Source organism: Halichoerus grypus, chromosome 6 (genome assembly GCF_964656455.1).
Source record: "Halichoerus grypus chromosome 6, mHalGry1.hap1.1, whole genome shotgun sequence".
In the NCBI taxonomy this organism is placed as follows: domain Eukaryota; kingdom Metazoa; phylum Chordata; class Mammalia; order Carnivora; family Phocidae; genus Halichoerus; species Halichoerus grypus.
The window spans coordinates 118,034,902-118,061,042 of NC_135717.1; the positions used below are offsets into that span (position 1 = coordinate 118,034,902).

The 26,141-nt window shown below is 48.0% G+C and overlaps 1 protein-coding gene across 7 annotated transcripts in view; it reads left to right on the top strand.

The window, feature by feature from the left end:
- Positions 1 to 21,565, top strand: part of ACVR1B (activin A receptor type 1B) — a 31,750-nt gene extending 10,185 nt beyond the window's left edge. For 3 of the 7 annotated variants that reach the window (XM_036077875.2, XM_036077876.2, XM_036077879.2), the window contains 8 exons: positions 6,279 to 6,518; positions 7,330 to 7,578; positions 10,537 to 10,767; positions 13,215 to 13,382; positions 14,420 to 14,576; positions 15,738 to 15,862; positions 19,128 to 19,258; positions 20,778 to 21,565. In XM_036077875.2, coding sequence (XP_035933768.1) covers positions 6,279 to 6,518; positions 7,330 to 7,578; positions 10,537 to 10,767; positions 13,215 to 13,382; positions 14,420 to 14,576; positions 15,738 to 15,862; positions 19,128 to 19,258; positions 20,778 to 20,903 — 1,427 coding nt within the window. In that variant the 3' untranslated portion in view covers positions 20,904 to 21,565. Of the gene's footprint in view, positions 1 to 3,951; positions 4,110 to 6,278; positions 6,560 to 7,329; positions 7,579 to 10,536; positions 10,768 to 13,214; positions 13,383 to 14,419; positions 14,577 to 15,737; positions 15,863 to 19,127; positions 19,259 to 20,777 lie in introns of those variants that run through there. The other 4 variants (XM_036077877.2, XM_078075990.1, XM_078075992.1 and 1 more) reach the window with 4 other exon arrangements.
- Positions 21,566 to 26,141: the final 4,576 nt, after the last annotated feature.

The following is a 26,141-nucleotide window of genomic DNA, read 5'->3' on the forward strand; positions in this document are numbered from 1 at the left end:
GTGTTTAAATGTTTTTGTTTCATAATTGAGATTATATTATACATATTGTTTTTCAAAGATGTGATATTTTTTAAAATTGTGGTAAAACACAGATAACAAAGAATTTACCATTTTTTAACCATTTTAAAATGTACAGTTCAGTGGTGTTAAGTACCTTCATAACGTTATCACCACTATCTGGTTCTAGAACTTTTTCTTTACCCCAGAGGAAACCTAGTAACCCATTAAGCAGTAACTTACCATCCTCCTTCCCGCTCCACTCCCCAGCCCCTGACAACCACTTATGTGCTTTCTGGATATTTAATATAAATGGAATCATATAGTATATGGCTGCTTTCACTTAACATAGTGTTTTCAAAGTTCATTCATATTGTAGTGTATATCAATAGTTTATTCATTTTTATGGCTGAATAATACTCCATTGTATGAATATACCACATTTTGTTTTTCCACTCATTATTTGATAGACATTTGGGTTGTTTCCACCTTTTGACTATATACATAATGCTATTATGAGCTTTCGTGTACAAGTTTTTGTTTGAACACTTGTTTTCAGTCTTTTGGATGTATACCTACAAGTGGAATTTTTCGGTTATATGGTAATTCAACATTTAATTTATGGAGGAACCATCAACTGTTTTTCGCAGCAGCTACACCATTTTATGGTCCTGCTGGCAATGTATGAGGGTTCCTGTTTCTCCGAGTCTTCACTATCACTGGGTATTTTTCTTTTTCATTTTCTTATGGCCTTCCCTACTGGGTGTGAAGTGGTGTCTCGTGGTTTTGATTTGCATCTGCATTTAAAATTCATTTGCATTTGAGATGATGTTGGACATCTTTTCATGTGCTTTTTGGCCATTTGTGTATCTTTTTTTGAGAAATGGTCTATACAAGTCCTTTGCCCATTTTTTAATTGTTTTGTGTTGTTGAGTTATGAGTTCTTTATGTATTTTGAATACTAGGCCATTATTAGATATATGACTTGCAAATATTTTCTCCCATTCTGTAGGTTGTCTTTGTATTCTCTTGATACTGTCCATTGATGCACAGGTTTTAATTTTGATGAAGGCCAGTTTATCTATTTTTCTTTTGTCACTTGTGCTTTTGGTATGCTAAGATAGCATTGCTAAATCCAAAGCCATAAAGCTTTACCCTTGTTTTCTTTTTTGAAGTTTTAGAATGTAAGTTATAGCTTGTATATTTAGGTTATTGATCCATTTTGGGTTAATTTTTATATATGGTGTGAAGTAAGGGTCAACTTCATTCTTTTGCATGTGGAGATCCAGTTGTCCACCAACATTTGTTGAAAACTAGTCCTTCCCCCTGAACGGTCTAGAAATTCTTGTCAAAAATCAGTCGATCATAAATGTAGAGGTTGGTTTCTGGACTCTCAATTCTATTCCATTGATTTATGTGTCTATGTTTAATGCTAGTAACACACTGTTTTGATTGCTGTAGCTTTGTAGTAAGTTTTGAAATCAGGAAGGGTGAGTCGTCCAACTTTGTTCTTTTTTTTCCCCCTCAAGATCATTTTGGCTCTTCAGACTCAGAGTTGAAGTGTTTGTTCTATCCTAAGGAAGCTGTAGGGGGTTTGGATAAGGTCCAAGGAAGACTAATTAAAATAATCATGAGTTGTAATAGGCTATTCTTATCAGTTTGGCTTGTCTGATGGATGCTGTCATCTGGAAGGAGGAGGGCTGAGAGGCAGTTTATGATCAAATTGTAAAGTCGTGAAGAGGAAGGGCTACGCGAGCTGGTTTGGGCACCTCATCATGGATACTATAAAGTTAGAAGGTTGCCCAGTGAGGTTTGGAAGAGGCAAGTTTAGTATACCTGAACAGGACAGTGCCCCATTCTGGTACAAAATCAGTGAAGCTTATTATCCTCAAGGAGCGATTAATTAAGCTAAAAGTCATAAATACTGGAGCTTTAAAATGTTTTAGAACATTTGTGGATCTTTATCTATCTCAAATGTGGATGTTTTGCAGCTCGCTTCTTACATTTTGAGGTTGGTGCCACCACCCTGTGCTCTCCCACACCCTGTCCCCTGGAGATGTGGTCTGGGGCAGAATAGTGTGCTGAGTGGCCGTGAGTCTATGCCTGTATGGTGGCTCTTGGGAATTCCCATGAGCCACACCCTTGCTGAGTGTCCTCCCAGTGGGTCAGAGAGAGAGAGGACCCAGCCCCAGTGCCCTGCCTACAGTGGGGTTGTCTTTGCTGAGACCCAGCTGTGTTAGTGCCGCCATAACATGCAGCTAGACAGAGACTGCCCAAGTTGGGACTTGTTGGTCTTCCTCAAAACACAGCCTCTCTCATGAATCAAATTTGCATCTACATCCTACCGCATACCACCTTCTAATCATATTTTGGAGCCACACTCAAATCCTGCATAGGTGGTTTTGTTTTTAGTTCCGGTTTGACTGACTTTTAATAACAAAATGCTGTGCTAGTGAGAATTTCATTCTGACCACTTTTGGGGGGAGGGGGAGGGGCTGAGGGAGAGGGAGAGGGAGAGAGAGAATCCTAAGTAGGCTCCACGCCCCCAGCATGGAGCCTGACGTGCCACTCAATCCTACAACCCCTAGATCTTGACCTGAGCCGAAATCAAGAGTCGGACACTTAACTGACTAAGCCACCCAGGTGCTCCCTGGTTCTGATCACTTTTTAACTTGGTTGTGTCTCACGTGATTTTGTTATTCCTCTGTGATTGGTTTTCCAAATTGTGTTATTTCTACTACATAACTCCTTGGTTGTGGAATACAGAGAGTTTTAGGTATGTATTGTTTATATGCGTGTGTGTAGACTGATTTAACCTGATGAGTCACTATGAAGTAGATTATAAAGGGCTATTAGCATTCATTAGTCCAGATTTAGCTTTTCAAAGAAATCGTGATTAGGTTTATGATTTAGTGTACCTAGTACATTTACAGTAAATTCAGATGTTTTTATAATTTTATTACTTATTTTGAGAAATGAATATTAACAGAAGACTAGCCCTAATGTCTGTCTTTAAAGTTCAGGAAAAAATATATAAAATTTAAAGCACTTCCCAGTGTTGGATCAGTGATCCAAACAATGTGAATTTAAAAACAAACTGGATTCAAATTTCAGCTGGAGGATTTTAGAGGTCATCTAGTTCATTGCCTTCTCTCTGATGAATCATGAGGAAAATGAGGTTCAGAGAGGTTAAGTGACTTACCCAATGCCACACGGCTAGTTACTGGCAGAGCTGAGACTAGAATAGCAGTTTCTTGCTGTGCTTGCTGTGGTCTTACTGTAACTTGCCACTTCCTAATTAGTGGTTAAAGAGACGTTTTACGTGTGCATGCCTGTGTGTGTGTCTGTTTGAGTCTTACATTTAGAGGAGAGATTAAAGTTTATTGAGCACCTATTTGCCGAGCACTTTTAAAATGTATTATTTCATATAGTTCTTACATAGTCCTGTAAAATGATTATTAACAGTCCCACTTTACAGATTAGGAAACCAGGGTGCAGGGAGGTTACTAACTTGCGCAAGGTCATGTGATTCGTGTTAGAGCTGCTATTTGAGCCTTGGGTCTTTCTGATCTGTTCCTGCCATCATAACCCTGCTGTGGCTCTAGCGATAAGTAACTGAAGCCTTTTCAGGGGTGTGGGCAGTAGTGATGGTTATCTTAAAAATGTATCTTTTTCAGACTTCTTCCTCACTCTGTAAACTGTATAGATGTACACAGATGTGTGCAGAGCAAGTCCTTCTCTGAATACTCACAGCGCTTAGCGGATGTGTGGCTAATCTTCCTACCATCTCTGTAAGATAAATGGTATTTTCTGGTTAGGCGGCTGAGGCCCAGATGGATTCAGGGACTTGCCTAACCCCTTATCACAAACACGCATGGCCCTGCTCCCAGTTCCGTTCTTCATCCCGTCTCACATAGATTTCACCACTTTTGTTCTTTCCTGTCTTACACCAAGATTGTTGAAGTACTTCCCAAAAAGAATGAGCCACGTGTGGGTGTGTTCGTTCTCCAGAATGAATCACTGTGAAAGAGGCCACGAACCAACGAAGGGAGAAGAAGTATCTGGAATCAGAGGCTCTTGGCTCTCCTGTCTGCTAATTGACAGACTCTGAAGTGAGCTTTTTTTTTTTTCAAAAGGCGGCTGCGGGTCTGGCCTGTGTGTCCCACTGTGCTCAGAATAGCCCTCTTAGAGTTGCTCGTTTTCCCTTCTTGCTTCCCAAAATAGCCCCAATGCTGTTCTGTTTGCTGGATGTCATGGCACATGTATTGAGAGGTGTGTGCTCCACGGGGAACCCCTTTGTGCCTGAATGTCCTCCCTGACACAAAGGGGGGGGGGGGGCATTAGCTTCCTTGGATTACCGGTCAGGACTGCAGCGTGAGTAAAAGGTTTGGCTCGAGTATTCAGAGAGTTGCAGAAGTAAATTTGAGTTAGCAAGAAGAATAAAAGAGGGAGCAAAAAGAGGTATTTGGGGGAAAATGAGGAGGTTTCTTTGCCTTTCTTGTGTCTAAAAAGGGCTGGAATCGAAGTTTAGGAAGAACTGATTTTTAAAATTGCTTTTATGATTTGGATTCTAGTCTAAAGGGTACCTGCTTTAAACTTCCTGCCCTTAAAATAGAACACTACCATCACCCTTCAGCAGGTAGCTGCGTGTTTTGGAATTTCTCCCAGAAGAAAGGGCTCTCTCTGATCAAAGGCCTTCTTACGGTGAAGCTCCACAGCGGCGTTTACCTGTCCATGTGCGCTCTCCTTTGTTTCCGTGGGTGGGAATGCCAACGGAGTGCATTATTTGTAGAAAGCCTGAGGAAGGGGGCTTGGGCACCGGAGATATTTAGAATCTGCCTTTGGAACTGAAAAGCCGAGAGGTGCCTTCCAGGGTATTGCAGGAAGAGACAAAGATAGACTGTTTACAGCCTGAAGGGGTGAGTTACAACAGGCTAGTTTTTCATGGGATTGGTCATAACGTCTCTTCTCTGGGGGCCTTGGTTTGAATGTATTCCCACTTGGTATCCAGATAGTATTCACTGAGTGGCCAGTGTGGGACTTGGGTGGGCTGCCCCCTCCATTCCCCGATGGGCAAATGCTTCATTCAGCAGCGAGTCCCAACCTAAGTGTCCTAGTGGCCACAGCCGTACTCCTGCCCGTTCCGAGAGGTCAGGGCTGGGTTAGGCTCATGGGAGACAGTGTTGGGGAGAACCGACTGCTGCTGTCTGTGCTATTCTTGTTAGATGGATAAATAAAGGATTTCAGATTCCAGGGCTGCTGAACTGGCTTTCAGAGGCACCAAATTCATTTACAGTAATTTCCTGTCAACGGTGCACACTTATGTATAATACACACCCAGCAGAACTCATTAGTCCCAGACATGATTGCACACACTGCCTATTTGGGGGGAAAAAAAGCGTGCATGTGTGTGTATATATGTATAAAACATATTTATATTTATACATTTTTATATGCGTATATATTATATATGCATATATAGTATTTTCAAAGTGATATCCAGGGACCTTCCAGAGTAGATTAAATTTATTGAGCACTTTTTATGCATCAGCTCATTTGATCCTCACAGTAACTTTATGATGTAAACATTAATGTTATCCTCGTTGGAGGTTATTCTTTTTGCTCCTCATGAGAGGTGCACCTGCCATGGACTAAAGGGAGGAGGAGGATGTTGGACTATGGGCAGGAAGCTTTTCAAAGGAAGTGATGGTCAGGCTGAATTTTAAAGGATTTGTGAGAAGTAGCCTTTTAGGAAAAAAAGCATTGCAGCAAAAGAATGTGTGAGAGCATGCATACTGCATTCAGCAAACTGTGGCATGCCTAGTGCCCGAGAAAGGAGATGGGGTTGAGGAGCCATCATCGAGTGAGGAAGCCTGGGCGGTTTTGGAGGGAAGATGTAGGGGTGGGGCAGGTGTGGTGTCCTGTATCCTCCAAGGGCCAGGTGTCTTCCTTGACATTTCAAGGAAAACTTCATTCCCAGCCACAAAATAATGTGTAATGAGTCTAAGGCAGAGTTCGAAAGGTGGTTTCTCTGTTTCTCATGGGCATTAGATAGGGCCACTTAGAAGAAAATGGTGGAGCTTGGAAGCCTGGTTTCCGAGCTGAATAAACAGGTGAAAAGCTGGTGCTCCCATTGACGGTGTCATCTTTCTGGCGCCATCTCTACAAAAGCTCCTGATTTGGGAACATCAAGTGTGCTAAAGGCTTATATTCTAAGTCTGGAAAAGGACCTGGGAGAGGATCTCACCATTAATGTCAGTGTACTCCCAAATTTCCCGCAGCTCTGCAGTGTGCGTGTACCAGCTGCCTCCAGGCCAACTACACGTGTGAGACAGATGGGGCCTGCATGGTTTCCATTTTCAACCTGGATGGGATGGAGCACCACGTGCGCACCTGCATCCCCAAAGTGGAGCTGGTCCCCGCTGGGAAGCCCTTCTACTGTCTGAGCTCCGAGGATCTCCGCAACACCCACTGCTGCTATACCGACTTCTGCAACAAGATCGACCTGAGGGTGCCCAGTGGTGAGTGGACACCCTTGTTGGACTATTGGCTCATCCTGGAGGTAGGGCACCCCCGTCATCTCATCCTTTTCTACTCCTGCCCAATCCCTTTGTTTGGTGATATGTAGAAGTACCTTTTTGATGTTCCCCAAGGTGACAAGGGGATGGGATTCCTCCCCACTCAGGTTTGTAGATGAGAGGTCGGAGGAGACAGATGGTCAAGGTAGTCCCAGGGTTGAAAACTGCGTTCTGGCCACTGGCTGAGCAGCCATGGGCAGCTGGTAAGGAGTGGGAGAGCCAGGCAGGGATCCCCCCCCAAGGTATGGAGACAACCGCTGAGCTGTGTGAAGGCAGCTGCTGGGTGAGGGTGATGGCAAGGCAGGACGAGAGGCCAGAGTCGAAAAAGAAGGACAGCAATCAAGGCTGAGAAGGATTAGCTGGCATCCCTTTTGCAAGCGTACCATTTAGAAGGCATCACTGGGGAGAGCAGAAGAGGAGGGACTTAAACCTGCAGGGCTTAAAGCAGCTGTTACGAGTGGAAGAGCAGAAGTTGGCCTGGGGCACTGAGGTGGGATAGTCCCATGAAATGCTGTGGATGACAAAGTGGCTTGTGAGTTGGACTGTTGAAAAGGGCTCCTCCATTGGAGAGGTTTGCATCTAAGAGCACCGGGCAGACACACAGCCTGGTAAGACCAGGGAGGTCAAGGGCACCTTGAACACAAGCAGAGGGAAAGGGCATTTTCACATGGAGGGAGGTGTTGGGGACAGATAAGGCCAGAGCTTTCCCGTGTTTTTACTGTGTTCTTTCCCTCTCCTCTCTCACTTGACCCAGGTCACCTCAAGGAGTCTGAGCACCCTTCCATGTGGGGCCCCGTGGAGCTGGTAGGCATTATTGCTGGCCCAGTGTTCCTCCTGTTTCTCATCATCATCATTGTTTTCCTTGTCATTAACTATCATCAGCGTGTCTATCACAACCGCCAGAGACTGGACATGGAAGATCCCTCATGTGAGATGTGTCTCTCCAAAGACAAGACGCTCCAGGATCTTGTCTACGATCTCTCCACATCGGGGTCTGGCTCAGGTACCGAGTCCTTTAGCGATTGTGTCTGTTGTTGGTCTTCGTCACCAGTTCCCAGCAGGATAGAACGTTTGTGAAGAAGGCTGGGCCTTGCACTTGTTTCTGCCTGCATTGAGGCGTTTGGCTTCCTAATTCCCCTTCTTTTGGAGTCTGATATGTAATAAGATAATGGGTCCACAGAAAATCTTTCATTCCCTGGGATTCCAAAGGCCAAGTACAAAACTCTCTATTCCAGAAACCCTGCCTCTCCAAGTCTTGCAACTATACATGTATTAAAATTCACCTGGTTCCACCTGAGCAGTGGAGTGCTCAATGGAAGGGCCCCTTTGGAGAAACAGGAGTGTGCCGGGTTTCTGTGAGGTGGTGACAGCTAATCATTGATCTCCGAGCAACCACAAGGGGAGTTTAAGGACACTGAGGAAAGCTGAGAGCTGGGGTTTAGTGAATCATTGACTTGTACCAGTTGCCCAAGGGTTTCTGGTGCAGGTTACATAAAGGCAGCCTAGGCCTGTGGCATGGGATCCGTACCGTTTGGTTCCTGCCCTGCCTGTGGACCGACTCTTTCTTAGACGAGGGAATTGAACCGAACCCTGGACCTTCGTGTGAGCCCGGAATTCAGGATAAAGGGACTGGGGCTGCTCGGGTCTCAGGGCATAGCTCAGCTAGCTATTAGATGTGAAACGACTGCAAAAGAGTCTTTTTATGAAGATAAGCAATTATTTTAGTGATGGTGGTATTCTGTCCTTGTAAAAAAAAAAATAATCTGCAAAGGTCTTATTGCTGTTCTAGCTAAAACATACAGAATCATATTGTGAGAATTTTGTGTGTGTTTATGTATGTTTACTTGCCGTGTGACAAAGACTATTGTTCTGTAGGGAAATTATGCCATCAGTCATGGCCAGACATTCCTCCTTGAACACAAGGAATACTTTGAGCTGTGACATCTCCTGAATTTCAGTGGTTTTGCCTTTATTAAAGCTCTGCAGTAGAGAGTGCCAAAATGATGGATATATTTAAAAGCTGCATATTTTTAGGAAGAGAGAAAATATATGTCTTGTTCTTTGCTGAAAGAGGTAGGGCAGTGGTTAGAACTGCCTGACTGACTCTGCGACTTGATTTGCTGTCACAGGAGGGTAGCTCAGGTCTTCTGGAGTCCTTTTTAAGATCAGAACTAGCTGAGGCTAGCGAAGGTCCGTGGTGGTTACTTAGTCATCTGGAGTAAAATGACTAATAACTGTTTCTCCTTGGAGGTTCTAGTCCCTTCTTAGTTCCAAATATGCAGAGCTTTGAAGGTGTTGAAGTTTTAATACTGTGGTTTTTAAAGTGATAAGTGCTTATGTGACTTTCAAGTCCCTTCAACAAGTACGTGTTGAATACCCTGTGGGTGACACAAGCTAAACAAAGATGAAAACGGCTGACCCAGGATTGGATAGAAAAAATGGGGATTGCTGGGAAAGGGTCTCATGGGGGAGGATGCATTTAAAGGGGTCCTGAAGACGGAGTTGGAGGTTTTAAGAGAGGTAAGAGGACAGGGAACATTCCAGGCCAAGGAGAACCCCTTGAGCAAAAGCACAAAAAGGCACGAAAGTTCACCATGTGTTTAGGGGACGATATAGAGGCTGGCATGCCCTGCCCACACTGAGCAGCACAGCTCAGGTGGGCAGGACCTTGGGCACTGTGCTTTATCCAGTAAGGTGAGAGGCATCTACCGGAAGTTTTCATGTGGCAAAGTAAACGTTCATATTTTCCCGTGGAAGGCATTCTGGCAGTGGTGTAGAGGTTGAATTCACTCATTCACCAACCTCCTGTTAGCGAGGGCAGGGTGAGGCAGGGCTGTGTGTGGGTGTGCAGGGCAGGAACAGGGCGACGAGGGAGGTGGAAAGACCAGTTGGGAGTCTTTTAAAGACGGTCCAGAACCTGGATGGGCACAGGGGGGATGGAGAGGAGGGGTCCGATGTGAGAGACATTTTGCTGGTTCTGTAGTGTTGTAGTTAAAAGCATAAACTTTGGGAGTCAGACAGTTCTAGACTTTAATCCCTTCTTTGCCACTTGCTGCCTGTAGGAGTTCAAATGAGTTACTTAACTTTCCATTTTGAGCCTTAGTTTTCTTGTCTGTAAAATGGGGATAATAACACCATTTACCTTATAGGTGGTTGTGAGGAAATGAGATAATTTAAAGCTTTATCATAGTTTCTAGTGCATAGTAAGCCTCCAGTAAATGGGATTCACATCCACAGGACTTAGGGATTAATAACATGTTTATTTGGTCTGGGAGAGGAAGTGAGGGAGCTCCGAGTCAGTCTGATGGTAAGTGTGATTGGATAGGTAGGGGGACTACTGAAGGGGGCAAATGAAGCAGTAAATGAGCCCTGTGAAGACAGTAAAGTTACTCTTAGGATGAGCGTGGGAAGTCTCTCCTTGCGTATCAGGAGCTTGACCTGAGCAGAGCTTTGGAGAGCGGTGGGAACCTTGTGTGCCCGACCACAGTTTGGCTTTTGTGGGCCATGCAGCACCGCCCTCTAGTGGCCGCGGAGCAGAGCACCCCCAGTCCTCAAGCCCCGTCTTTCACCTTCTCTGCCCTCTTTCTCTTCAGTCGGCATAAAGCAGTTGTGGGTGGACTGGCCCACGAGAGGCCGGCTGCAGAGTTGGTGAATCTGGTCAGACGTTGTGTGCGAATCTGTCACCCGTACTAACTGAAAGGAAGAATTGCTTAGATAAGGCACAGCTAATCTCATGCGTTTCCCTTTCTGTGTTTGCTCACTGCCAGTCACTGCTGGGCTTAGCCCTCTGCCGGCTCACCTAGCCATGTGCAGGGGCAGCCACAGCTCTCCTTGGTCACGGGACCGGGGTGGCTTGGAGGCACTGTGTGGTAATGGCCTTTCCAGTGTGGCAGTGAGAGTGGGTGTTGCAAAGTTCAGCAAATTTACAATGTCCGCTTTCTTTCCATTCTTTGGTCCACAGGGTTGCCCCTTTTTGTCCAGCGCACAGTGGCCCGAACCATCGTTTTGCAGGAGATTATTGGCAAGGGCCGGTTTGGGGAAGTGTGGCGTGGCCGCTGGAGGGGTGGGGACGTGGCTGTGAAGATTTTCTCTTCTCGTGAAGAACGGTCTTGGTTCCGGGAAGCAGAGATCTACCAGACGGTCATGCTGCGCCACGAGAACATCCTTGGATTTATTGCTGCTGACAATAAAGGTAACGAGCTGGGTTTGGATATAGGGGCTCCCAAAGGCAACAGTAGCCCCAGATGGACAGGGTGACTGGGGAAGTTGAACAGCTCTGGGACCGCCTTCATAGTTATTACCCATAGAAGGAGAATCTGAATAAGCTGATGGTCTCTCCAACTTCTCTTCTATGAAAAGCTTATACCGAAACCCAGGCCATTAAGCAAGCAAACAGTTATTAAGCAGATAAACAAGATAAACCCCTCATTCTACCTGCTCACTTCCCATTCGTAACACCCCTTCCCGTCACCCCTAGTGTATTCCCCGCCCGGGCTTCATTTAGTTTACCTTGCACATCACTGGGATGAGGAATTGTGGCCTGAGCCCCTGCCAGGGCAGGGAGCCCAGAGAAGCACGTGGCGCACGTCTGTGATAGAATCTGCATCATACACACGGGTAGCGGAGCAGGCCCAGCGGGGGTGACCTGGCTGCCCCCAGGTGTTACCTCCTCGTGATCTTTCAGGCTCAGCTTTTGGTCTGCTTGGACCTGAGGTCCCTTGGTTCCTCCTTCTTCTCCCTTCTGATTTTTCTTTAGTTTCTGAGTCTCTGTTGTGTGGCCAGGCACGTCCTTGTTTTCGAGGGCTTCACTGAGCAGCAAAGTGAGAAGTAAAGAAATAGTTAATTCCAGGAAGTAATCAAATTGCAAGCTCTTCTAGTTTGCACAAATTGGGGGTGAGGTGGGGGTCGGGGAGGTCACACTTGAGCTTGATTGAGGCCGGGGTGTCAGGAGTCGGTGAAGAAGACGACTCAGTGGGAAGGGCACTGCAGACACACACGTAGAGGTGAGGGGTGCCTGGGACCCTGCAGCTCACAGGCACGGCTCCGTGGGGGGAGAGGCAGCCGATGCCAGGCCACGGAGGGCCTCCTCGAGAGCATTACCTTTTATTCTGAGGTAGTGGGTGGTGCTTGGAGTTGCACTCATTCATGTACTCACATCCGTTGACCACTGCGGGGCAGGACCTCTGCCCGCTGCGCCGATGGTCACACGGGGGCCCCCCGTGGTCCTTGCCCTCGCAGCTCCCGGAAAGCAGAGGCATCAGGTACGTGGGCAGGTAGCGGAGAGTCTGGAGCCAGAAAGCCCATGCGGCCTTCGCGTGCGCACTGGAGAAGAGTCGCCCTGGCAGCTGGGACAGAGGCTGCTCCCGGGACATGGCAGTTTCTAGAAGTTCGTGTCTCCGAAGCCTATGGAAGATGCTAAGTGTTTATTTTTCCTTCCTAAGACAGCAGCAGACTGCTGATTCCTCATATTACTGTGGGGGTTTGTCGTGGCCTCAACTGCCCCCAAGCTGAAGAGGCTCGGACTCAAACACAAGGGAGGAAGGGGAAGAGAGAATGTTTACCCCCTTTGAGTAAATTGTGCTTTTTTTAAAACAGCATCTTTTGAGAACACTTCAATTTTACATACAGTTTAAAGGCTCAGAAGATGTCTTCCCTTTTAACTTGGACTTACTGCCAGGGTCCTCATGACTTCAGGGCTGGTTGGAGCGCAAGAGTGCTATGCTGGGTGGGCCCCTTGTTCGGAATCAGGGAAGCCAAAATTGGTGCCGTTCCAAGAGCCACTCCCTTTATTGATTCTGGCAGCTCGTGTGGAACAGGGATCTGGCTGTAAAAACTCACATTAGGGCCAAGGGAGGAGAAAAATCGGACTCCTTCGTTTTTGCCTTTTTAGCATGATATATATATAGTATAGTGTCCCGGAACTAACACCGGCCTGGAATTTGGAGATCTCAATCCAATTTCCAGTCTTCCTATTGACAGCAGCATAACCTAATTAGATTACCAGCTTTGGGTCTTTCTTTTTTTCCTTCCTCCTTCCTACTACACACTGCCTCTCATCCCCCACCCCGTATAAAAGTGCGTGCTGTCCAGCTTCCATTGCTCTTCCGAGGATAAGATGACCTCTCTGGAATACTTGGAATTGTGCTCTTCGTGCACTGAAAAGCATTTTTTTGGTCTGGAATACAGGAACGCACGAAGGAGCTCTTTGCTCTGCTCCCAGAGAGCAAGCTCATGGCCTGGTAGGAGCCGTGGACTGAAAGGAAACATTACGGATGAGCCAGCTGCCGGGGCTGGGCTGCGCTCACAGGATCTTGGGGCACAGAGGAGGGTCTGCGAAGCGTTGCTCCTTGGCAGCAGTGGGTGCAGTCAGTCTTGGTCTCCTGAGTAGATGAGTAGGTCTTGTTCAGACTCCGACAGCACCTAAGGAAGAATGTTGTTCTTCTGTCCTTCTTGGACCCCCACACTGGTGACCAAGTGTAGATGGAACAGGTATAGAGGGGGAGCCTCAGGAGGTATGGAGGCAAGAAGCGTGAATTCAAGAGTCTCGTTGGAGTTCGTGTTGTTCACATATTCTTTACCGCCTTAACCTTTTTGCTGGTAGTTGTGCCTCTTCCAGAACTCCTCTGTGGTTCTCTGCAGATAATGGCACCTGGACACAGCTGTGGCTCGTCTCAGACTACCATGAGCATGGCTCCCTGTTTGATTATCTTAACCGATACACGGTGACGATCGAGGGGATGATTAAGCTGGCCTTGTCTGCGGCTAGCGGGCTAGCACACCTGCACATGGAGATTGTAGGTACCCAAGGTGAGTGGACCCCACTGAGGGGCAGGGAGGTTGAGTAGCCTTTGAAAGCCAGTACCATCCTCATTTAGTTCCCAGAACTCCTTTTTACTGAGGAAGTTGGAGGTAGGCCTCAGGAACTGTGGCCTATCTAAGGGAGAGAGGTTTGAGTTTTTCTTGAGAACAGAAGCTGTCTCCAGTGGGGTCTTTTGACCTCCGTCTTTAGAATTCCTTCAGGGGCTCTGGAACATAAAGATTCCATTGTTTGTCCTCTGTTGGCCCAGCATGACTGTTGGGTGGTGAGCCAGTGTTCTGTCCTCCCAGAAGTCCACCACACACACGTAAAAGAATGGCGCCCAGAAGAGAAAAGGAGCACAGTTTGCTAATGTCACGTCACACATTTGTTGTTGGCGACAGGTGGCTTATGGACTGTGTGCTGGATTAGACACTGGGCTTTACTAACCTAGGAAGGTTCTCCTGGAGGAAACAGACCTGAGGCTTCTTTGTATGTTGACTGTGACATCAGCTCTTTGGGGGATCACGGTTCTCGTCCAGGCGGCAGGTGTGCTGTGCTCCCTGATTTCTGGTTGACCAGGGCAACGGCTCTTGCTGGCCTTGACGGAAAACCATTAACGTTTGATCCTGTTCCTAACCCCTGTGTGATAGTAGCGGGCCTTATCTTCGCCTCTTTGACTGTAAAAACCTCGCCAGTATAGCAGTTTTTCTTGGAATTCCTTAGCAGTTCTGTCCTGGAGCATATCAGTTCAGGGAAAGGCAAGGAGGAGGAGGAGTGAGAATCACTAATACGCATGCCCTTCTAAGCTCTTCACTTACCTACATTAATGCGTTTAATCCTCACATTGCCATCAAGTAAGGACTGGGGTAGCCTCATCTTACGGATGAGAAGACAGAGGTGCAGACGGGTTAAGTCGCTTTTCTAGGGTTACCGGGTTAGTGGGAGGCGAAGCCAGAACTTGGACCCACGCAGTCTGGCTGCAGAGTCTATGCTTTTAACGTTTATGCTATCTCTCTGTAAAGATCCTTATTTTATTCTCTGCCAGGGAAGCCTGGAATTGCTCATCGAGACTTAAAATCAAAGAACATCCTGGTGAAGAAAAATGGCATGTGCGCCATTGCAGACCTGGGCCTGGCTGTCCGCCATGATGCGGTCACGGACACCATCGACATCGCCCCAAATCAGAGGGTGGGGACCAAGCGGTAGGAAGGCCCTGGGCCTCTGCCTTTGCCCTACCCTTGTACTGAGGAGCGCATGGGCGCCCTTTCCCGTCTCTAAAGGAGAAAGAGGCATAGAGGAGGACGTGTGGCCCTTGCTCTCCGACAGCCGAAAGCTGAATTGAAGCCCCATTCCACACACTGGAGAGCTGAGCTGGTTGCGTCTAACAGATACGGGTGCTGTGAGCACGGCTCTAGAGAACTACAGACACGTAGATCTTCTTGGTATTGGGCAGGGGGAGGCAGCAGAGAAAGAGAATCTGGAGAAAGATTCGGAAGGGGGCCAGGCTGCAGGCTTGGCTGGGACAAAGAGGAAGAATGTGCAGTCCCAACAGGTACTTGTTCGGAGGCGGGGAGTGTGTCAGAGAGCAGGTTTGCCAAGCTCGAGCGGAGGTGATCGAGGGTGGAGATTGGGGGCACATTTAGGATTATGGGCCTGCTTCCTGCTTCATACAGAAGTGAAGTAAGAAGTAAGGAATTATGATTGTAGATTGACTTCATGAGTTGGAAATGGAAATGTCTTGTAATGGGACAGAAGAGGAGGTCTGTTTATCTGCCAAATTTCAGTGAATTTCACTCAAGTGTGCTGCTCCTTTCCCCCTTCCTTCTGACCTGAATGAGTGCAGCGCCCCTGTGGGGGGGTTGGGGAGTGTGGGGAGTGGCTCGAGTAATACTAATTAACTGAGGGAGACCTTGATGATCACCTGGAATTCATTTTCATTTTTATTTGTGATTAGGTGAGGTAACATAAGTTCAGAGTGAAATATAAATTCAGCCCATCACTGTGGCTACATTTAATAAAGTCCAAGACCCCAGCAGCAACCAGATATTATGGATTGCCCTATGATCCACAGTACAGATACTTCTGCCAAGAAATCAAAACATGCTTAAAATACATCTTGATGGTTAAAAAAATAGAAGTACAAATAAGAGCAGCCTAGTATCACCCAGCCTCTGCTGAAGTGTTTAGATTCGAATCCAAAACATGGGAGTTTGCAATAAAGAGAACTGATCACTTCCTCCTCCCCAAGGGGCATTCTTAGGGTGATGCCTTTCCACATTCAGAGGGCCCCTGCATCACTACTTGGATTTAAACAAAGAAATCATCCTTTTCTTGGCATGATCTTGTTTCCTTTGCTATTGCAGATACATGGCCCCCGAAGTGCTCGATGAAACCATTAACATGAAGCACTTCGACTCCTTCAAATGTGCTGATATCTATGCCCTCGGGCTTGTATACTGGGAGATTGCTCGAAGATGCAATTCCGGAGGTACCTTTCTTTTTTGCCTTCTCTTGCTCCTACCTCCCAGTGCAGGTTGTCGGGTCACGTCAGGGTGCTCACCTGAGGGTGCTCACCCGAGGGTGCTGGTGTTTCCTTGCCTCCTTTCTCTTTACAACCTGTTGGGTGTCTAGTGCCAGAGCCCATCACACTTAGGGTTCTCATCAAAGATGAGGGAATCCTGGAGGTGGTTGTACTAAAGGTGTGTTGATTCTGTTGAATAGTGCTTTTTTAAAATTTTTATTTATTTTTTTAAATTATTTTTATTTATTGGGATGCCTGGGTGGCTCAGTCGTTAAGCATCTGCCTTTGGCTCAGGTCATGATCCCAGGGTCCTGGGATCGAGCCCCGCATCGGGCTCCCTGCTCAGCGGGAAGCCTGCTTCTCCCTCTCCCACTCCCCCTGCTTGTGTTCCCTCTCTTGCTGTGTCTCTCTGTCTCAAATAAATAAATAAAATCTTAAAATTATTTTTATTTATTTAATTTTAGAGAGTTGGGGGGCAGAGGGAGAGGGAGAGAGAGACTCTCAAGCAGGCTCCACGCCCAGCATGGAGCCCGACTCTGGACTCAGTCCCAGGACCCCGAGATCATGACCTGAGCCGAAATCAAGAGTCGCACACTTAACCAATTGTGCCATCTAGGTGCCCCTGTTGAATAGTGTTTTATGTTGTGGTAACCATTCCGGAGGCTTGTTTGGCTTGTTGTTTTGTTTTAACACATTGTCCTTATCGATCCTCGGAGGTTGGGAAAGCCCTGGGCAGGAATAGCACAGGACCAGTGCAGGGGCGCTCCTTTACATGAGAGGCAGTATGTTCTGACACCAGCTCTCAAGCCACAGTGCTGGGCTTTCAATGATAAAATAATGGTGGCAATTTCTGAATTTGGAACAAAGTTTATTAACATATAAAATTTTCTCAAAATGAGTTTTTTTGTTCTGTAATTTTTTCTTACAACTTCAGCCTTTGTACCTGCTCACCCATGTCAGAACCCAGTGAAAGGTAGTATCAGATCTAGCAGGAAACATTTTTTATCATTAGCTTAGTGCATCAGTATTATACGGTGACTTCTAAGTATTCTGCCACGTGAACAAGTTCAAGAACCACTAGAACCTTTTCCTCAGCCGTTTATCTCTGATGTAAAAGATTCCAGGTCAGTGGAAATGAAATAAAATGAAATGAACTGGTAAGTCTTCCAGCAGAACCCTCTTCTGTTTTACTGCCCTTTTCCCTCTCTCATATGTTTGGGAAGATTCCCATTATGGAGCAGGCACCCAGGTATTATTCATGGAATTGCACATCTAACATTTTTTTAAATTTATTTTTTAAGTAAACTCTACCCCCCAACGTGGGGCTCAAACTCACGATCCTGAGATCAAGAGTCACGTGCTTTATTGACTGAGCCAGCCAGGCACCCCTAAAATTTTGATCATTATATACAGATAAAACAGATAAGAAAAATCTGGTCACACCATCCAGAAGTTGGGGCTAAGTATTCTAATAATACTAATATTTACTCACCACTCGCTGTGTATGAACTCATTTCATCTGTACTGCAAAACCTAAGAGGTTGGTACTGTTATTTTCATAATTTTGCAGATGAGAATGAGTCACAGTGAAATTAGGTGATTTGTCGCAGGCCACACCAAATTACTAGGATTCAAACACTGGCAGACTGAGGCCAGAGCATAGGTTCTCAACTACCCCTTAGATAATTATCAAGTCAGACCCTATTTACAAATCTGTCCCATTAGCTCAGAACAGTAGAATTTTTCCTGGGAAAGGGCATGGGAAAGTTACATTGGATTTTTTAAATTAGCTTTTTATTATGGAAAGTATTTCAGTTTATAGCTCTAAAAGATAAGGACTTAAAAAATATAACACTGTCACTTTAAAAAGTGAATAGTAATACCATTTAACCAGTCCGGGTTGAGATTTCCCCAGTTGTCTCCAGATTTTTTTTGAACAGTTTGTTCAAATTAGGGTTCAAATTATGTCCATCAACTGCAGTTGATTCATACACATCTTTTTTTTTTTTTAGATTTTATTTATTTGACAGAGGCACAGTGAGAGAGGGAACACAAGCAGGGGAATGGGGAGAGGGAGAAGCAGGCTTCCCGCAGAGCGGGGAGCGCGATGCGGGGCTCGATCCCAGGACCCTGGGATCATGACCTGAGCCGAAGGCAGATGCTTAATGACTGAGCCACCCAGGTGCCCCGATTGATACACATCTTAAGTCTCTTATAATCTACGGGTTCCTCCTCCACTTTTTTTTCCTCTGCAGTTTATTTTATTGGAGAATCCAGGTCGTTTGCCCTGTAGTTTTCCTATCTAGATGTTGCCAGTAACCTTTTCTTGGCATTCACGTGTCCTACTGTTCCTGTGGATTTCCTGTGACAGTTACATCTAATGACTAGATTCACACACACACACATAATTTTTTTTCCCAAAGTTGTTCTGTTACCAGGCACATAATGCTGGTTCTTTCTCTTTCTGTGTCTTTTTGTGATGTTAACAGCTATCAGTGATCATTGTCCAAATCCAAATTCATTAGAGGTTGAAAAATGCCAATATTCTGATACGTCAATCCTCAAATATTATCTAGATTTCTTTTTTATTTTTTTAAATTTAAACAATTTTTTCTTAAGTAAACAAACCCTACTCCACACATGGGGCTCAAACTCACAACTCCAAGAGTCACATACTCTCCTGACTAAGCCAGCCAGGCGCCCCCAGATTTCTTCTTTAAAGAGAAACTTCCCCTAATCGTTTGGCTACCAAGATATGTAATTTGAATAGGGAAGGCAGAAAAAACATTTGATTCTTTCCATTTATGTACCATTTTTCAAAACAATCAGTTTGTTCCCTCTCATCCTGCAAAGGTGACTGAGGTTTTTGGTGTCCTTTTTCTTTTTCTTTTTTTTAGTATCGTGAACTGGTGGATTTAAAATATTTGCTTCCATTGAAGTGATTAATTAGTCCTGCTTTGCTTAAATGTTCTCATCTTTGGCCACTTGGGAGCTTTCCAAGTCGGTGCGTTTTGACATGACCTCAGTAGTCTTTGATAGTTTGCTTGCTTTTGGTATGACAAAGATGTTCCTGGCTAGTCCCATTCTTGGAACCCACCCCCCTCTCCAAGGAGCCCTAGCTCCTCTTAGTGGGAAGTGGTATTTACAGATCACAGTGTAAGTGTTGTCATAGGTTTTTGAGTACTGCCCTCCTTCTGGTGATAATTCAGGTGGGTATTTTCTTTTCTCCCAGGAGTCCATGAAGAATATCAGCTGCCATATTATGACTTAGTGCCCTCTGACCCTTCCATTGAGGAAATGCGAAAGGTTGTATGTGACCAGAAGCTACGTCCCAACATCCCCAACTGGTGGCAGAGTTATGAGGTAGGAAGCTTCCCAGCCTCCTGTGGCTTTTCCATCTGCCTGATTTTTCTACTTTAGAAAAAGGGTTTCCTAATTAAAAAAAAAAAAAAAGAAAGAAAAAGGGGTTTCCCAACAAGGAGGCTGTGCCCAGAGGTAACCCCTGAGTGGTCAGTTACACACTACTGCGTGCTGTTGTATACTAAGCCCTGAGGGGCCATGGTGCCTTGTCCTGGGCACTGTAGGGTCCCCTTGCCAATGGACAGCCTAGTAGGAGAAAAATCTGTGTCTTGGGGATCAAGCCCAGAGAGGTAGTCAACAAGAGACAGAAACAAAAACTGAGTGGGAACTGTTAGACCTGTCTAACTAGAAAAATGGCTCTGGAAGCACAGGGGTGAGCTGAGCTCTGTGGAAGAGTCGAGAAGAGGCATCCATGAAAGAAGCTCAGCCTGGGTGCAGAAGAACGGCAGGACCGGACTTAGCGAGAAGGCATGTCTGTGAGGGAGGCAGCCGTTCTAAAAACTCAGAAGGGAGGAGGGTGTGAAGGGTTGGAATTTGGGAGAGATGGCAGCTGAAGTGGGGCGGGGACAGCATTTGGGGGGGAAATTGAAATGAGGACAAACTTATGATACAGGTTCCTAATAAACACGGCATTCTGGGGTCTTAGAGTCTTCAGGGGGAGCAGGGTTTGCCGAGCCAAGTGCACGTGGGACTCCTTGGCCCTGGTGGCTCTGCTTTTAGGGACTAGAACCACTAGAGGGCATCTGTGCATGTAAGAGCAAAATCACTTGGTTCACGTTTGAGGTGATGTCTTCCTGTTGCGTAATAGAGCAGCATTTTCCAAAATGTTCCTCGGAGCCCTCAGGTCAGGGTTTCCGAGGATGAGGGGGAGGCTGAAAAAGCTGGTCTTTAGCTGCCCCCGTCCCACACGCCCTCCAGTGAGTTTTTGAAACTTTGAAATTTTGAAAACCACTGGCCCAGGTTAGCAATTGGGGACATCTGGGGCCCTCAGGGTTAGAGGTCTGTAGGCGACCTTCCAAATCCATCTCTTGACCTGACCACAGTGGTCGCCTCTGTAGTCCAGGCAATGGCAGTGTAGCTCTCTGCCTCTGACAGGATTGCTTTTCAGGGGCCCCTTGCCTGCTTCTCACCCCCAGTCCGTGCCTGTGAGCCGTGGGATCGCAGCCGTGCGCGTGCTCGTGCCGCGGTGCGCCCCTGTTGTGCCTGGTTCCTGGGCTTCTTTAAAAAAACACACAGTTAGTACAGAACCATACAAATGGATTCTCCAACCTGACAGAGGTGGTTTTCGGAGCCCTGGCTATTTCGGGTAGCCCCATCCAGAGCACCCCGGTGGCGGGCCGGCTGAGTGCACTTGCAGGGCAGGCCTCTCCTCGCCAGGCACGGCGTTCTCCTGGCCCCCCGAGGAAGGGAGGGCCAGGCGGAGAGGGAAGCTTGCATGGCAGTCCGTGGGCTCCGAGGAGGTGGTCAGGAAGGCCTCCTGGGGCGAGGGTCGGACTGACGCCGTCTGCGTCTCCCCGCGCAGGCGCTCCGGGTGATGGGGAAGATGATGCGGGAGTGTTGGTACGCCAACGGCGCGGCCCGCCTCACCGCTCTGCGCATTAAGAAGACCCTCTCACAGCTCAGCGTGCAGGAAGATGTGAAGATCTAAGCCTCTCCCTCCCTTGCACGCAGCCCCGGGCGGCGGGAACTACACACGCAGCTGCCCTGTTGAGCGTACGATGGAGGCCTACCTCTCGTTTCTGCCCAGCCCTCTGTGGCCAGGAGCCCTGGCCCGAGAGAGGGACCGAGCCCGGGAGACTCCCTCACTCCCATGTTGGGTTTGAGACACAGACACCTTTTATATTTACCTCCTGATGGCATGGAGACTCTGAGAGCCAACGGTGTGGAGAACTCGATGCCACAACTCGAACTGGCTGTGGTGGGAAGTCCCGCAAAGCCCGGGGCACCTGGCGGGCGGCCGGGAGGACCCAGGAGAGGCCGAGTGTCGCCAGTGCCCAGCAGCACTGAGGGTTTTCCTCCAGGGACCAGCCAACCCCAGCACTCCGAGGTGGCCCAGAGGCACCGCAAAGTACAGCCCCCTCTCACAGGCAGCTCTGGACCCCGGGCTCCCCTCCTCCCTCCCGCGGACATCTGGAGGGACCGCCAGTGGGGACAGGGTCTGCCGCCTGTCTGTCCAGCCGTGTGTGTGTGTGTGCGCGCGTGTGCGCATGTGCCGAGGTGTGTCCCCTGTTGTGCCTGGTCTGTGCCACGCCCTTACACGTGTGTGTGTGTGTGTGTGTGTGTGTGTGTGTGTGTGTCTGTCGGTGCGCACTTACCTGCTTGAGCTTTCTGTGCATGTGCAGGTCGGGGGTGTGGTGGTCATGCCGTCTCTGTGTGCTGGTGCCTCTGTTCTGTAGTGAGCAGCAGCCAGTTTCCCCGGTGCCCTTCCCAGAGGTCTCTCTCCCGGCCATGAACCCCAGAACCCCCATGCCACAGTGGGGCTCCCTGCCCAGCAGGCTGCTCCACCCACCCCTGTGTCGACACCTCCATTTCAGACTGTGGAACCAAAGCTGGCCCAGTTGTCCCTGTCAGGCGAGGCTTTTGGGTCCAAATGTGAGGCGGGGGGTGGGAGGGTGGGCGGGGAAAGAATCTTGGCAGAAGTCTCGGGTGTTGCGGTCAGTGGCAGCCGTGGGAAATGAGCCAGCCCAAGGGCATCGTCCTCAGTGGCATCAAGGAAGGGCCAAGGGATTTGAAGCCCACATCCTGGGACTCAGATTGGAATGTCACATCTGTCTTTCATATCCCAGATTCTGGAAACAGCAGTGTATATTTTTGGTGGTGATGGGTTTAGGGTGGGGAAGGGAGAGGGGGGCAAGGAGTGGGGAGGGAGTCGGGGGTGGGAGGGAGGCATCTGCATGGGTCTTTTACTGGATTATCTGATCACGGTGGAGGGAAGATGTGAGATTTGCACCCACTTCAGGGGCCCTATGAAAGGGAACAGCCCGAGCCAAATCTGTTCTTTTAACCTGAGTATAGTATTTAATGACGTCTAGAAGCACGGTTGTGGGTGGTGGTTTGCTCAGCATATCTTAGATATATAATAACTTTGAAGCCATAACTTTTAAACTGGAGTGTTTTGGTTTGTTTTCTTCCTTCTTTCCTTCCTTCCTTCCTTCCTTCCTTCCTTCCTTCCTTCTTTTTCTTTTTCTTTTCTTTCTTCTTTCTTTTTTCCTTCCTTCCTTTCTTAATTTTATTGGAAGGATCTGAATTTTAACTTTTTTTAATATTGTTAAGTTTTTATAAAAGGAAAACCATCTCTATGTGATGATTACCTCTCAATCTCTTTGTTTTTAAAGAAATTCCTACAAAACAACGACAAAAAAAAAAAAAAGATCCAATCAAACGCACATAGCTCAATCACACTGGAAATGTTTGTCCTTGCACCTGAGCCTGTTCTCACTGAGCAGCGAGAGTTCCTCCCTCTTTGCCCTGGAGGTTAGTCTCTCTTGCACTGTGCGCCCCCTCCCCAGCCCCCAGTTCTGTGAGTGGTTTTTGCATCAGGGCCCTAGACTTTTGTGCATTGTTCAGCTGGTTGCACCTTCTCCTCCAGGCGTTTATTTAACAGATGTTTGCTGAGTGCCTGTTGTGCGCCAGGCCCTGTGCTGGGCGCGTGGGATACATGATGTGAGCAAGACAGACGTGGGTCTCCCTCGTGGAGCACTGAAGAAGGGGCTCCTTCAATTTAGTGGGTGCCTGTTTCAAGACCAGAGGTTTGTACAGTGGTTCTGAGAGCCTTTTGAGCCTGGAATGATTGCTCTTAGAGAAGACCGCTGAGGAGCAGGATGCCTCCCCACCCCCAAAGAGCCCGGTGGGGGCAGTGAGACCCTAAATCACTGCATTCATTCTGAGCCCCCCTCCTGCCCCCAGGGGAGGCATATGATGGATGCAGCCTGAGAGCATGCCCACCTCCAGCCCAGTGATTCTCTGCCAAAGCTTGTGGAGGAGGGGCGAGTCTCCCTGCTTACATGGGTCTCCCAAATGCTCCTGGTCTTCCTATTTATTTTCTTGATGTGTTGCTTCTTTCCTTGCATTAAAGGAGATCTTCACCTCACCCTTTGGGCCAATTTACTGGCTACTGACTAATTTCCCTTGAATACCAATTGTGTCATTAGGGGGACCTTCTTTCCCGACCCTTGCTGATTCTCCCCCGCCCCGCCCCCCCCCCCCCCCCCCCCCCGCCTGTCTGCCCTGCAGCAGAACCTGGCAGGATAGAGGCGGTTATGGAACTTAGACTCCTATGCCCCAGTCACAACCAGCCTCTGGGATCTGCCAACACTCCTCGACCCAGGGACTCCCAAGCCACTAGCCTGTCCCCCAGGGGGCCCTTCCGGCCTCACCGCACCTTGGGGAAGACTGAGCAGTTTTTTGGGAAGCCCCCACCCCTATCCCCACCACTCTGAACACCAAGAGTTAGGAGTTGGAGAGCTGGGGAGAAACTAAAGCCTAAAGCCGTGGTTTTTGGCCCCTGGGGCTAACCCTGATCCATAGGGCTACCTGCACCTCTGGATTCTGGATTCACAGACCAAGTCCAAGCCCGTTCTTACATCGCCATCAAGGCCCCCGAACGGCATTCTCGGTACTTCTGTTTGTTTTTGTACATTTTATTAGAAAGGACTGTAAAATAGCCACTTAGACACTTTACCTCTTCAGTATGCAAATGTAAATAAGTTGTAATATAGGAAATCTTTTGTTTTAATATAAGAATGAGCCTGTCCAATTTCTGCTGTACATTATTAAAGTTTTATTCACAGAGCTTTTCTGGTGCCCGCTGCCTTCCGTATGTGTAGACTGACTGCCCAGCTCTCGTTGGGGGCGAGGGCAGGGGGGCAGACGTTCCAAGGTGGTGGTGCTACCCTCCCACTCGCACCTGCCACGGCTGGTCATGTCTTTGGAAGAGGAGCTGGTCCGGACGCAGGGGGTCTTCCTCCCTGACACACAGGGGGCGGCCTGGCCTGGCCTGTGCGAGGGAGCAGGGGGCAAACCACACATCTTTTCTTGGGCTTTGTCTGTATCTGCTTTTGCCTTTTAGCCTCTTCCTCTACAAAAAAGAGGGTCTTGATCCTGGTGCGTCACCAACCACGTAGCCTTGAAGACAGCCCGAGAGCTCCGCTGGGTTCTTGTTCTCCCCCTTGGCGATTAGAGAATAAATGTGAATTGGGGGCACTTAGGTGACTTTGAGGTGGAAATCTTCTCTGGCTGCTCGGCTTTTCAGTGTGTGGGTGGCAGTGAATGCCTTTCTCTAGGCCACGGGAACCCGAGATGGCAAGTCCTCGGGGTCACGGACACTCAAGTGTAGCTGGGGCCCTGGAGGTCGCCTGGTCCCTCCGTGTGGGGCACTGGCCGCCCCTGCAGCCCCCTGCCACGTGCTGGGAGGCCCACGCCTTCCCCTGCAGGCCATCTGCTCAGTAGCAAGCCCTCCTCGGGTGGGGCCAGGCGGCCTCCGGGTGACTTCTCCACGGTTGAGGGCAGTTACTCTCTCGTCCCTGTGAAGTCCCTTCAGTTACCATCCGTTAGCGTTGTTGACTAAAGTTGACACTCTGTGCTAAGCAGTGCAGCAAAATTTGCTTTATGTATATTCACTGCCCTCAACCTCAGACAGCCTATGAGGTGGGCATTACTCTCCCCACCCTCCTTTGTGGATTAGGAACCGAGGGCTAGAGAAGTCAGTAAGTTGTCCGTGTAGCTCACGGGGTGGAAAAGACCTTGGGTCCAGGGTGTCTGATCACAGACTGGCCCCTTCGTCTGTGTGCTGTCCTGCCCACATGGTTCCATATTCTTCCGCCATGCCACTGAACCTCGCAAGAGCCTGGGGCCGGAAGGACACATAGCATCCCATCCAGGCATTAACTGAAGCGCAGGCTGGAACACGAACCACACCGTGCCTGACTTCGGCGGGTCACATCCGAGGACCCCAGGACTGCATCTCATGGGTTGAGTGAAGCCTAGCCACCTTCTCCTTCATCCCGTCCACGGGAAGCTGGTATTTTGACCTCAAGTGCAGGACCTTACATGTTTGCCCTGTTAAATTTTATTTTTTTTAAAGATTTTATTTATTTGACAGACACAGCGAGAGAGGGAACACAAGCAGGGGGAGTGGGAGAGGGAGAAGCAGGCTTCCCGCGGAGCAGGGAGCCCGATGCGGGGCTCGATCCCAGGACCCCGGATCATGACCTGAGCTGAAGGCAGATCCTTAATGACTGAGCCACCCAGGCGCCCCTGCCCTGTTGAATTTTACACGAGGATGTGCTCCTGGCTCCAACCTGTCAGTATTTAAAAATTCTGATTGTTGGGGCGCCCGGCTGGCTCAGTCGGTAGAGCATGCGATTCTTATCTCCTGGTTGAGTGAGTGTAAACCCCATGTTGGGTATAGAGACTACTTAAAAATAAAATCTAAAAAATAAAAATTCTGATTGTTATCTAGAGTTTTCCATTGGTCTCTCACCTGAGACTGTTGGGCTGGAGAAAATCAAGTAACTCACCTCTAGAAGTTGGCTTTAAGTTTGGCACATATTCCAGTAACCTGGATCAGCTGCTAATTAAATTGTCCTTGTGGCCTCGCCATAATTCATTTGTGGACAGAGACAACAGCGGAAGTCCGAATATCTTTCTGAAGTGGCAAGGTAGTATTGTGGCTGTAGCATCTCTTTGTCGACAGAAAGGTGAAGTGGCTTGTAGGGAATCTCAACCCCGCTAAAAAGCCATCCTGTGAAGAATCAGTCGTCTCGCCGGGCATGGACCTAAAATGGCCTAGGCTGTGGATTGCAGCTTCAACTTTACCATTTTGAAAATCAGAATGGCAACCGTTGTGGTACCCCTTTGTGTGCCCTTGAAGGTTACTAAGGAAGTT